The 13,134-nt window shown below is 39.6% G+C and overlaps 1 protein-coding gene across 1 annotated transcript in view; it reads right to left on the bottom strand.

Moving 5' to 3' along the window:
* LOC116674474 (contactin-4-like) overlaps window positions 1–10,112 on the bottom strand; it is a gene marked incomplete at its 5' end in the record, with an annotated part of 28,315 nt that extends 18,203 nt beyond the window's left edge. Inside the window, 2 exon segments of the mRNA XM_032506925.1 lie at window positions 8,177–8,333; window positions 9,980–10,112. Of these exon segments, the coding sequence (XP_032362816.1) occupies window positions 8,177–8,333; window positions 9,980–10,112 (290 nt within the window).
* Window positions 10,113–13,134: the final 3,022 nt, after the last annotated feature.

The following is a 13,134-nucleotide window of genomic DNA, read 5'->3' as shown; positions in this document are numbered from 1 at the left end:
ATTAAATGTATAAGGGATAAGATTTTTATTAGTGTATACACTGACATATTGTATAGATCTCGAAGCTGACACAATCATATATTTATTTTATGTGACACATTGCAATAAAACTGAAAAATATAGACCATTTAAATAAACCTTTATTTCCTTTTCATTAGTATTTGTTGCTATAACTTGTTTTAATAGATACAAAGTGCTAATACATGTATTCAGGGCTGTAGTACTCGAGTCCGGTCTTGGACTTGAGACCGTTTTTCTATGGACTCGGACTTGTCTCGGACTCGCTAGTATTTGGACTCGGACTTGTCTCGGACTCGGCCACTGGTCTGGCCCAATATGACTTTTGGTCTGGACCGAGTCCAAGTGTCTTTATTATGTTGATGATAATATTGGAGGGAAAGTGAAACACAGTCCAGGTGGGGATATTGTTCGGCTTTTTACAAGTTCAGACAGCTAACGTTAGCTAACGCTACGCCGGTGTTTACTAACGTTAGCGCACCAGCGTTAGCCTAGCTTACTAACGCTAGGTAAATATTACGGCTGCCTTCGGAGTTTCCTATATCTGCGTCCACGTTGTCAACATAAGACCTGTGGCGTTAGTTGGAGCCATCATTGTATCACATGAAATAAGCTTTGCGCCTACGAGATGGGTGGGTTTTTGTTACGTTATAAAAAAGCTAACTGGCTATAGTTAGCCCGTTTGTATGCTAGCGGACATTAGCTAACGTTGCGAGGTGTGTGTGTGTGTGTGTGTGTGTGTGTGTGTGTGTGTGTGTGTGTGTGTGTGTGTGTGTGTGTGTGTGTGTGTGTGTGTGTGTGTGTGTGAACATATGTTAAATTACACGCTGTTCATTGTTGTTTAACCAAACTTTGTTTTCTGAAAACACATCTTTCCTATTAACCCACGTCCAAATAACATTTTCTGTTCTATAAACACGCTCATTTATTTATTTTATACTGTACAACCAGTAAAACATGTCCTGTTCTGTAGTAGACATGGTTATTATTTATTTATTCATGTTGTACCAGTCCAATATGACTGTCTGTTGAAATAAACCTTGTGTTGTAAAATTTGTTTTATTGTTATTAATCTATTTTTATGCGTTTTCCCATAACTTTTGTAATTTACATATGTTTAAAAATATCGAAATTAATATCGATATCGCAATATCACATTTTTTCAATATCGTGCACCCCTAGCCTCTGGAGAAAAAGGAGCAAACAAAACAGTACAAACAACAAATACTACTACTAAGATCCAACCCAATCAGTTATTTAATTTTATCCAATGGAGTTTTGTTTATGTCAGTGGAATTTCAAATTCACCCGCCTGGGTGTGGTATTAGCTGAACCTCTATGACAGATTGCTCCAGCGAGTCCAAACTACAAAAACTCATTTCATCTGTTGGTATCATCAGTCAAGCCTGACAGAGAGAGTACTGCTCTACTTTGCCAGCCAATAAGATGCTTGAGTGACGTGAAGCCAAACATGAAAGATAGGCAACAGCAACAGGCCACTGCTTAAAATGTTACGGCTTCTGAGAATAGCAAACCCAAATGCAGAGATGGTAGGCAGTAGATAGTTAAGGATTTTATTACCAATGAAAAAATATACAAAAGAAAATGAGTCCTGGATACGGAAGGAAAAAAGTAACCCAGAATGAAGTCAAAGTAAAACCAGAATCACAGGAACCAAAAAACTGAGAGAGAGGTAATGAGGAAAAAAGAGACAGGTGGGCTCAGGACAGGTGAAAACATCAGGGTGGGGCAGACAATCACAGAGGCGGGAAAACACAGGGCAGGAAGTAAAACAAGACATGACAAGGGAGAAAACAGACTACAAAAATAAACAGGAAACTGAAACACACCATAAAATAAACAAAGTGAATATGCTTTCAGTCCATCCGTTTATGTTGCTGAGTTCTCTTTGTTTTCATCTTGCAGCAACAATTAATTCATCGATGTGCTTAGTTTTTTGTCATTTCACTCGCTAACTTATATTTGTGTTTAATTATAAATGACAAATCATGAACTATTTAAGTACTGAAGAGTAACATGAGGGTAGACATTTCTTAGCTAACAAGCTACACTTTAGAAATGTTGATGGCCCTGGTTGAAAATGTGCAGAGGGATGAGTCCTTAAAAGCAAACAGTGTGTACAAAAGAACATGTGCACAAAGAACTTGTAAGGAGAAATACATAATGTCACATTTTGCATTTCTAGTCAAGGATAGAAGATTAAAAAAAGAAAACATTGAAGTGAAAGTTGTTTGGTGAGATCCACAGATGCCTTGTTTATAAAGTAAAATGAATGGCAGATCACAGTGATTGAAGCACACAAAAAATGAAAGAAATGGTTTGATTAATTCTATTTACTAAGGATGTATAAAAAGCATTCCCCACAAACATTGCTTTTTGTGGAAAAACTGGCCACATGCTGCATAGAACGCTCCGCTTAAAAGCTAAAGAGATTTATTCATCCAACAGAACCATTCAATTCAAACGATCAGATGTCACTTATATTAGCTTGTTATAATGAATCCCAAAATCATATATTTTTAATACCTACTACTCAGATTGTATCCTCTTTTTCTTTCCTGTTATTAAAGTATAGTTTAGAAGAAACATTTTCCTTTCCAAACGTTTGCTTACTTCCTGCATTCACTGTCTGTTTCACAGTTTCACAGTGCTTCCATCATGCTTTGGGTAGTAATTGCTGTTTTTCCATTATCTTGTTTGTCCAAAGTAAACAGTGTGGAATAAAAACTGATTAAATATGTTTGTTCTTGTAAAGAAGTGTCAGCCGAAAGATGTAATATGCATAATCTAGCTGTATTTGCTCTGTTCATTTTACTATTTAAAGCTGAGGTACAGTAGGTGTCTAAACTGTGGCTTGTCTGTCAACGTGAATGGGTTATTTATACAGAAGAGGGGTCCTAATGGAATCAAAGACAATGTTGTCCTGTTATCTGTTTAAAACTCTTACTGTGGGGAGAGCAATGGAGGTATCAGACAAGCATGAATTAGCCCCCCCCCCTCCCAACTCGTTTGGCTTCTTGTGGTGTCGATTGAATTTCTTGCAAAGTGTCATAATTCAATAAACTGAAATTGTTCTGTGATGATACAAATGTGCAAAACATGCTCAAAACTAGGAGCATCAGATAAAGCAACAACGTTACGCAAATCTTCTAAATATTTTTTAGTTAAGGTATAACATCTCAGTACATTATACTTGCAGCAGTGCCCTGACAACAGATTAGAGGAAACAACAAAGTCAATAAAGAGTGAATCACCCCCACTGGTTGTCACTTAATTGTGTTGTATGGGGGAAAACAATAATAATACACGAATGACAGGCTAGCTGTTGCAAAGCCCTTCCTTCAGTTGTCACACTGAAGTCAAGAATCGGCCTTGCCGAGATGTCCTATAGCAACGCTTAGCCTCTACCAGCTAATATCTCCCGGAGGGGGTAGGCATTATGAAAACTTCCCTACAGCAATCAATAAAATATCCCTCTGTAAAAAATGATTCCCCTTGAGCTAACAAGACAGACATTACTTGTGGAGCTAGCAATTACTTTGGTCTGGTGTTATTAAAGTTATTATAAACAAACAAACAACCATTACGCCTCACATGCACAGATTAATATGTCTTGATGTGAAGAAGTTGTTAGACTTTCTGATGGCACAGTTTAAAAGATAAGGGGTATTTATGATCATTGCCATGTGTGGGATTTCTGTCTGGAATAGCATGTGTAAAAGAAAGTTACTACACTGGGCAAACATCCCATGCTTGGGAGAAATGTGTTGTTGACCTCACCTCAGCTATTCATATCGTCAGTCAGAAAAGTCATGCAATTTGGTCTGATTGTATTCCATCCATTTTTTGATACTGTCTTTTAATTGTGGTTGTAGAACAATGTTTGGACCACATTGGACTCTGTATATGAATTAATTACCTACTTGATAAATGCCTTGCCCTACAAATCCTCACTAGAAGCTCCCATCCTATCGTCTGAACTACACAGTGTAATGGGGTGAGCTGTGTTTTGAACCTAACTGGTTGAAAGTAGAACTTGAAAGGAACTTGAACGCTCATTTCTAAAAGATCCCTTGAAGGCAGCCTGGACCTCCCAAATGATCAAAAGTGACCTGCATCACCTTATAGGCTGTAAGAATTAAACTACATTAGTCTCTTCTACAGAGCCCATTCCCCATGGAGCGGGGGGTATATTCTCCTAACTGAACTAAGGGCCTTCCTTTGTAATGGACTATAACAAAGAGTTATGGATATGAGATGTCACAGGGATAATACTTGCCATTAAACTGTGCAGCAGTCTATGTCAGACTTCCTTCTCAGCAAAGCTACAAAGGGACATTGCAAGATAAAGATGTAGGAGCAGTATCCATCTCAAATGTTTTCACATTGCTCCTTCTCTCTCAAACATTGCCCTGGAGCAATTAAGGTATTGGGGGAATTTGTGGGCTACATAAAACTTGAACAGTGTGATATAGTAAACAGGCACTTTACCTCAACCTCATTGGCCGGTGTTAAAGTGAGTACTGGCTATAATCTAAAAGCCTGTTCTGGCTCTCCATGGTGTAACAAAAAACTAAGAGGTTGTAAATGAAAAACATTATTTCAACCACTTAAAAAGGATTGAATAATTAACTCAGTTTATTACTAGGAACTAGCGGTATTCTACACGTACTGCTTATTTCATTCATCCACCAATGCACATTTTGTATTGGCAACAGATACAGAAGGCTCTTGCTGCTTTAGTAGCAGGATATAAATTGATTCACATTACATAATTAAGCAATGTATATCATTTAGCGTAACAATCTTACAGTGGTTCAATCTAAAGGTAAATTCCTGACAGCTATTTCCTATATGCGTTTTACAATAGCTGGCACTGGTAAGCAGTGAAATTAAATTAGGGTAAGCATTTTATCGTTAACCTTATAGTGCCCTGCGTAAGTGCACAGCAACCCTGTTATGAGGCTATGTTATTCATGCCTGGGATATGAGCTGATATAGGTATCAACCAATGTGATTTCATTTACTAATCAGATCCTGCCTTGTTCTTAGTTGATCTGTTCTCCCCTGCTCCAGATCCTTGAAAACATTATCCCTAGAAGATTAGAAGGAATTATGGGTATTTAGTTGAGCCAGTGGGATGGATTAGTGTTGTGCCACCACTGTAATAGCATTGGTAGCAGCCCCATTTCTAAGTGAAGGAAAGTAAATGTTAACAAGCCAGGCATAGGAGACCAGGTTTGTTAGAGCTCCTACAATATTGTCAAGGCATGTTGTATGCAGCTCACTCACTTCAGGCCACGGCTGTAACTCTTTCCATTAATGGGCAAGATTGATATTGCACATTGTGGTATGGATGCATTTTCCTTTCAATACTTAAGAGGATGATAAATCTGAAAGCTGGGTCCAAGATTTAGCAGGCCTTCTCTCCTGTTACCGAATGTCTCGGCCTGGCCTCTGTATTAAAAGAGAATTCCAGCTAATTTTTATGTTAATCTTGATCGGTATGTTGCTTAGAGTGCATTTGTGCCACTTAACAGACACACATTGCAATTAATATGTCTGTAATACATGAACAGGGCCCTTACGTAACATCAAGATGTGTTTTCAACTCAGACATTATTTTAATTCACCTACCCTGTCTTGATCTGGCCAGTGGGTAGCTTGCTTGCCAGGTTAGCTGCTAGAGATAAGTGTGTTCAGCCAGGCTTTTGTGAAAATCATAAAGCAGCAGTTCTGTGTGTATTTGTAGCTCGTCCACTTTTGTGTGATCAATGTGGTGTTGGTGAGTAGGAGGCTTGGCAGTGTAGATCTTTGTGATAGTTCGCTTAACCGGCCTTTGTCCCTGCCTTCTTCGCCTCCCGCAGCCGACAACAGGGACAAAGGCTGCTTGCCCGGCTAAGGAACCTACCACACAGATCAACACTGCCAAGCCTCCAACTCACCAACACAAAATGGATGAGCTTCAAATACACACAGAACTGCTGCTTTATGATTTATTACAAAAGCCTTGCTGAACACACTTATCAATAGCAGGTAACAGCTAGCAGCAAACCAGGCAAGTTACCCACCAGCAAGATCGAGAATTAAAATAATGTCTGATTTGAAAACGCATCTTGATGTTACGTTCATGTTGTACAGACATATTAATTGCATTGTGTGTCTGTTAAGAGGCGCAAAGGCACTCTAAAACTTGCCCTGTTAACTGCCGTTTTAGCTGAGTGGAAGCTACACATAGCCGCAGCTACTCAGTGTTGCCTGCACCCATTCAGGTCAGGTTATTTTCAATCGAAAGTCCTCACATAATTATAGCAATCAAGATTAACATAAAAATTGTCTGGAATTCTCCTTTAAAGGGGAATTTCTGTATTTTTCTTATTGGAGTCTAAGTGACTAATGTGAACTAAAATCTAAATAATTGGTCCAGTATTGAGCTAGAATGCTGTAATCGGCAGCCATGAACCGGCTGCAATGTAACCCCACAGTCAGTTTCCGTCCACTGAAAGTGCTGTTTTTGCCACTGACAAGCACAGATTGTTATTATAAGTGTATAAGTATAAGTCTTGTTCTGAAATCTCGCAAAGTGACTTGTAAGAAGACAGAGGTGCGGACCCATGGATGTTTATTGTGTGGAACGCAGCAGGGGAAAGCGGAGTTTGCTGAGTACAGACAGCGTAGCTTTGTGTTAGTAATACTAGTCACCTGCAAATAGGGTGTAAGACACAAATGCATGGGAAAAAAGGGTCCAGGTTGAAAAATAACAAAATTTCCCTTTGACAATTGGGTCGCACCTTTAGTTTCCTTAACATACTTTCTGACAGAGGAGGTGAGACATGACTAAACCTGCTGCACTCCAACTGTGTTGGGGATGGATATCCCAGAGGTTGGGTGTGGAAAAGCTGCTGAGACAGTTGAACAATTAATCCCTATCAAATGAGAAATCTGGACCCCCGTTACATCACCGCATGTGTCTGCAGGTGTGCTTTGCTCCTGCTGGTACATTTGCACAAAATGAAGATGTTATCAAACTGAAGATAGAAAGTTATCAATGCATTATTTGTGTAAACCACACTGTGTATTATACAGTAAGAGATTATGAAAGCTGAAAGTAACTCTTTCCAAAAAACATTTTACAAAGTAACAACTAAAAGAAGGGCGTTTTGGCTCCTTCCAATTGAATCACATCACACACTGTTTTGAGCTTGTGAGAACTGCAACTGTGCAAATATCATCAAATGATATCAAAGAACCTTTTAGAAAATAAGGACATAGTTTATACCTGTAATTGGCTGTTTGTGCAGGTGAATGCATTTGAAACAGAGAAACATGTCAAATTCATCTACAGTAGCATGGACATGATATGAATGTCATGTGGTTTGAAGCTGCATTCTACCATAACTGCAAATCTCTCTTGTGCTGCCATGTGAGAAGAAAAAGTATGAAGCCTGATCAATCACTGATTTTACATCCTTCTGCTGCATGACCAGGATTGTACCTTCAGGGGGAGAATTGTATTTTCTTGTCTGATTAACATTTGTTTTCCTTTTTCTTCTCCTCTCCAGCACACAGCAGTATTGTATTGATCTGCACTTAACCTGATTTCTAATAAAACAAGGTGTGCAGCTAGTTCCCCTGGTGTCACCACCACTATCACACAAGAATTCAGCGGCTAGCCATTGATCAGTCCTTTTGGGGATTTCACCGCTACTTGCTTGTCTCGATGGTAGCCTGGATCATCGTCTGCCTGTGTTCTAATGACCCTCCAGGTCTTACATGCCGCTATGAGCTGATGGATCAGTGCATCGATCCAAGTGCCGCAGTCTAGGAACGGACAATTACCTCAAGTAAACAGTGCAGAAACCAGCTCTGAGTACAGCCAGGAGAGAAAAGTACTATGGAGTTGAGGGAAGAAATGTAGATAGCAGGGGGAAAGTGGTGGAGTGCAGAACGTGTTATGCAATTCAAATTGTTTTGTGTCACACTGTGTGTGTTCTTTGCAGTCATGAATATTGTCATAATGAATATAAAGTAGGGAAAATAAAATAACAAGTTGAGGAAATACGATTCTGCAAATAAAGCAGACAAACTAACAATTGGGATCACACAAAAATGCACTTACTGCTCTACACAAAGAAACCTGGTACTGTGGTTCTCTCTTAGGGCTTCCTTCCCCTTCCTCCAAGAAATTACTCCCCGGGGAGACATCTTAGGCTTGCATTCGATCAGAATGTCGCCACCCTGTCGGGCTAGAGTTTGGGCCTTCAACAAGTTCTGGGAGAAGTCTGGAGCGATAGCTAATAGGAAGAGTAGAAAGAAATTAATGTAATTTATTTATAATTTATACTCTTTATTGATTCCCTATGGGGAAATTACAATTTACACTCTGTTGTTATTACACACTACCCCAGGCCTGAAATACACACACATGCTCAGGTCCTTTACATGCACTAATGGAGAGATGTCAGAGTGAGTGGGTTGCGACTACTGAACAGGCACCTTGAGCAGTTAAGGGGGTTCGCTGCCTTGCTCAAAAGCACCTTGGCAGTGCTCAAGAGGTGAACTGGCATCTCTCCAGCTACCAGTCCACACTCCGTACTGTGGACTGAGCTACTGCCACCAAGAGACAGGGAAAAAAACAGAGCTGGGGTACAATTTACTGTCAGAAGAGACAGAGGCGCAAATGGGGGTAGAGCTATTGAGGAAATGAGAGTGGAGGAGTATCGTAAAACACATGCAGGTCACTCCTTCCACTAGGTAGGTCAGCTCTTACATCCCTCTTCGACACACATATACACTTTGTTTGCACACACTCAGACATGCACACATACCTGCAGGAGAACAGGCACGGTACATCATTTTAAGAAGACCTTTTATGTGAAAGGTGTTTTTTTTTTTACTTCCATGAATTTTCCTGAGGAGGATATTATGCATTAAGAATTAAGAGCCAAGGGGCTCGGAAGCAAAAATGCAAGAATGTAAAACGATAGGGAGGCTTTGTTGCAGCTCCTTTAGGCCTTAATTACTAAGGCGCCGTCGTCTGGAGCTGTTTTGTATGCACACCGACTCAGCAGAAAGCTCTTTAAAGTGATCACACAGCCTGGCGCCAGTGACATGGCTGAGCACCTGCCAATGCATGAGGGTGCACGTGTATACACAGCGATACAAATCAGGATTTACATGTATTCATACACACGTTGCATTTCACAATTATTTCTTGACACTAAGTGTGAAATGCAAGTGTTTCCTCCAACAACACAATAGACATTTGTCATACTTGTCTTCTAATAATATGGGTGGAATTTATATGAACTGTTTATCCTCATGTATATTAAATGGATCTAGCAAGGTACTGCACAATTTAAATAATCCTCTAGTCTGTAGGGTGGACCCATGTAACCAAAGTAAGACAGTCTGCCATGTATTGTTTTTGAGTTATGTTTTCATGACTTTATGATAAGAGATAAACCACCAACATGTCATGATGGTGGTATACAAAAGGATGAAAATTGGAATAGTTTAGCATTACCACTGTCATTAATAGTAACACAAAGGCTATATATCAAACTTGAAATTTGTAATTTGGCATTTTATTTCATGACTGACAAATAAGGGTCTAATCGATAATTTTATTAGTTTTTCGACAAAAAGATTATCAAAGACAATTTTTGTAATCCATATTTTATTTTCATAAATAGAAAAGGCCAAACATTGACTGGTTCATGCCTCTGAAATGACAAGAATTGCTGCTTTCTTTGTTTTGAAATTTCATTGTTTGGATTTAGAACTTCTGCTAAAGATGTCACCTAGGGCTCTGAGAAATCCTAACTGGCATTTTTCTCTGACATTTTCAGTTAATATTCGTCTTGCCAAATTTAAGAGATAGCATAAGGACAACTGAAGTATTTAGAAAATTAAGAAAGTCTTGTGGTTTTGGGCTTACCTATGACTCGGAGCTCGGCGTTGGTGAAGATTCGGCCATGCTTGTTCTCTGCCACGCACTGGTACATGCCGATGTCAGCCAGATTCAAGCTACTGATCGTCAGCACTCCATTATTCGCCTGAACCCTATCATGCTAAAAACATAGGCACACAAGCACTACATGATTCCAAATGTAATACACTGTGCTAACTTGACAACAAAAAACAATGTTACGACAGGGGAACAGTCAGCAAGAGGCTTGCGAGGTTGCCTCTGGCGCAAAAACTGTGTCCCAGTGCAGCCCAAGTTTTACAACTAATCAGGACCTGACGATGCATTAATTGATTTTTTTTTTTAGACACTTGGAAAAATAAAATTCACCATCTTTTATGTATTTGATCTCCACCAACTCCTAAGAAATATTTCTAAGAAAGAGATTCTCCAGTGTCACAAACTGCGTCTGTCTTGTGTTGCTGCTGCGGTAATGTACAGTGGATGGTAATTCTCTGTGGTTTTGTCACTATAGTACCCCCTCTTAACATTACATGCAGTCGTTGGACCCATTGTTGATATAGAAATATTGACGTGTGTTGCTAAGACAGGAGTTTAATCAGCCGCTGTGGACAAAAGAAGTAAAATACTCAGAACTTCTGAACCAACAGCATAACAGATTACAATAACTGGTCTCAGATTCACATGAGCCATTCTGGCTCTTAAATGCTGTTTGAGAGACCTCAGTGGATGATCCTTCAACAAATCTGACATTATTCTCTAAAAGGACTGACACCTGTTTATATAACAATACTATTATATAAAAAGAACACTACGTACAAGCTTAATAGATTCAATGTTTTCTGATATGTAAGAGCATTTTAATACCACAAGCCAGTAATCTGAAAATTATGTAAAGCCTCGTAATTTTACACTTATGTCATCATAATTAGCTAACCATCCAGTTGTCGTAAGTTTCAGGATGATGATAGTTGCAACCAACTTCATAGCATTTATAGTGGTAACTCGCACAAGTTTACTTGTTTTATGGTGGCCATTTGTAACAGAAGAAAAAAAAGAAAAGTACTGATAAAAACAACAATATTACTGCCCGTACTTTTTTATTAAGGTTTTTTTTACTTGGCACAGTTTAATGTCCTTAGACTGTGGTTACTATATTTTTAATAGCATATTAGTTCTGTTTTTTTTTTGGTCAACAAAATGGGTCAGATAACATAATAAAAGTTTTTTTTTTAAGGAAAGCTTAAAACACTGTAATTAGTGCCATGAGAGTATTGCATACAAAGTGTTAATATGAAGAAGCTGGACTAAAACTGCTTTTAGGTGGGTAATTAGGGCTATGTAAGTACCACGATGCCAACTGGTTTCATTCTGATGGATGGCCTGTTCTAATTCAAGCTTTAGATATTGAAACTCTGCTAATTTTCTGTGGTCTTAATAGGCCTGCAGTGACTAGATGTAACCCCCCTCTGCTTAACATAGCACTTAGACATCAAACAGTGGTTGAAATCAAACCTTGCAGGACTTATTTAGAAAGAAGGTAACAAGTCTCATAGAGTGTTAGGTGGCAAAGAGGAAAAAATACTTGGCATGTGATGGCAATGGTTTAAAAATACAGTGCAGATAGTAATTACAACACCCGAAAAAAGTTATTTTCTTCGCACTGCTCCTTTTGACCTTTACAAGGATTGGCACTACTTTCTGCTCCCTTTTTATAGTTGTGTCAATTAAGTGTGGCAGCACTCATTGTTCTTGCCCTTGATCTTTCCATTGAGTGTAGCCAGACCTTTAATGTCACTGACAAAGTAGTCCAGAGGGTCCTGCCGCCAGTCTGTCTGTCGTCTGAAATCATTACAGCACTGCCACTTGAAAAGACAAGGACTGTCCCTTAACATCAATCAGGGACACTGCTGAGGATCTTCAAATAGGGCTCTCACTGAAGCTCAGTCACACAATGGACACAGGGCTGACCTGGCGCTAAAGTCACCACCAGATGGGGTCCTGGGTGAGGATAGACGCAGCAGTTTTCAGATGGAACACAACAAGTCCCTTGGTTTTTTGTCTGGGGCTGGATGAGATATGTGTGTTCATCGGGATGATGGAGAGAGAGAGAGAGAGAGAGAGACAGAGAGACAGAAAAAGAGAAAGAGAAAGAGAGAGCCATAGTGACTTTGAATAGATGATAGATGGTCCTTTTTTAGGTTACACACTGCAATGGCCCAGGGGGAAAAATAGATTAAAAAAAAGATCTGTGTAAGTGCATGGGTTGTTGCCACACTACGCTATTCTGTACCCAGTGCCCTGTTAAATAACCCTCAGAGACAAGTGGTGGCTCTATCACAATCTCTTTATCACTAGAGACAAATGGTGGCATTTGTCTACTTTATGGCTATCATTAATTATGCTTAATTTTTCACTGATACCAACACTGTTCCAAGTTGTACGTATGTTCTTTTTGTATACCGGCGATGTTTGGCGATCCTCTTCCTGATTGCAGTAGGTGCACTGGATGTGTGTAACAACAATAATCCTCAGAAGGCAGCTCCCTGACTTTGGAGACACAAACTTATGTAAGTAACTGAAAGGGAAGCTGGTGGTGGAGTGAACAAAATACAAGCATGAGTGGGTCCTTGTTTCACTGTGGTGACATTTCGAAGTGACAGCCCTCCTCTGCGCCATTAATTCCCTTGGAGGGGCCCAAATGAGGTGGAGAGAGAGAGTGAAAAAGCGGGAGGAAAAAAACTTGAAAGAGAGCGTAAGAAAAAGTGCCAGAGATGCTGTGATAAAGAGAGAGAGAGAGACAGCAAGAGAGAGAGAGAAAGAGAGAGAGAGAGAGAGAGAGAGAGAGAGAAAGAGGAGGACTGATCCATTCTAATGAGAATAACAAATGGCCCCTTTGGCCTTCCTTTCCTTCTCCCTCCCTCTCTCTACATTGCTGACCTTGAGTTTGGAAATTGATTTACTGTTGCCACTGTTGACGGTGGCATTTTGAAAATGGTAACACCCCACCTCATTAATATAGCCACATGTACAGAGAATATGTTACCTTGGTCAACCGCCAAAGAGATTTTTACAATGTTATGTACAAATAAATACTGGAGATGCACAGGTGGAGGGATAAGGTTTCCTGTGGTTGAGGTGTGTGCAAACAGACAGAGTGACCT

This window comes from Etheostoma spectabile, unplaced genomic scaffold (assembly GCF_008692095.1).
Source record: "Etheostoma spectabile isolate EspeVRDwgs_2016 unplaced genomic scaffold, UIUC_Espe_1.0 scaffold00000335, whole genome shotgun sequence".
Lineage (NCBI taxonomy): Eukaryota > Metazoa > Chordata > Actinopteri > Perciformes > Percidae > Etheostoma > Etheostoma spectabile.
This window is presented reverse-complemented; position numbering and strand designations above follow the sequence as displayed.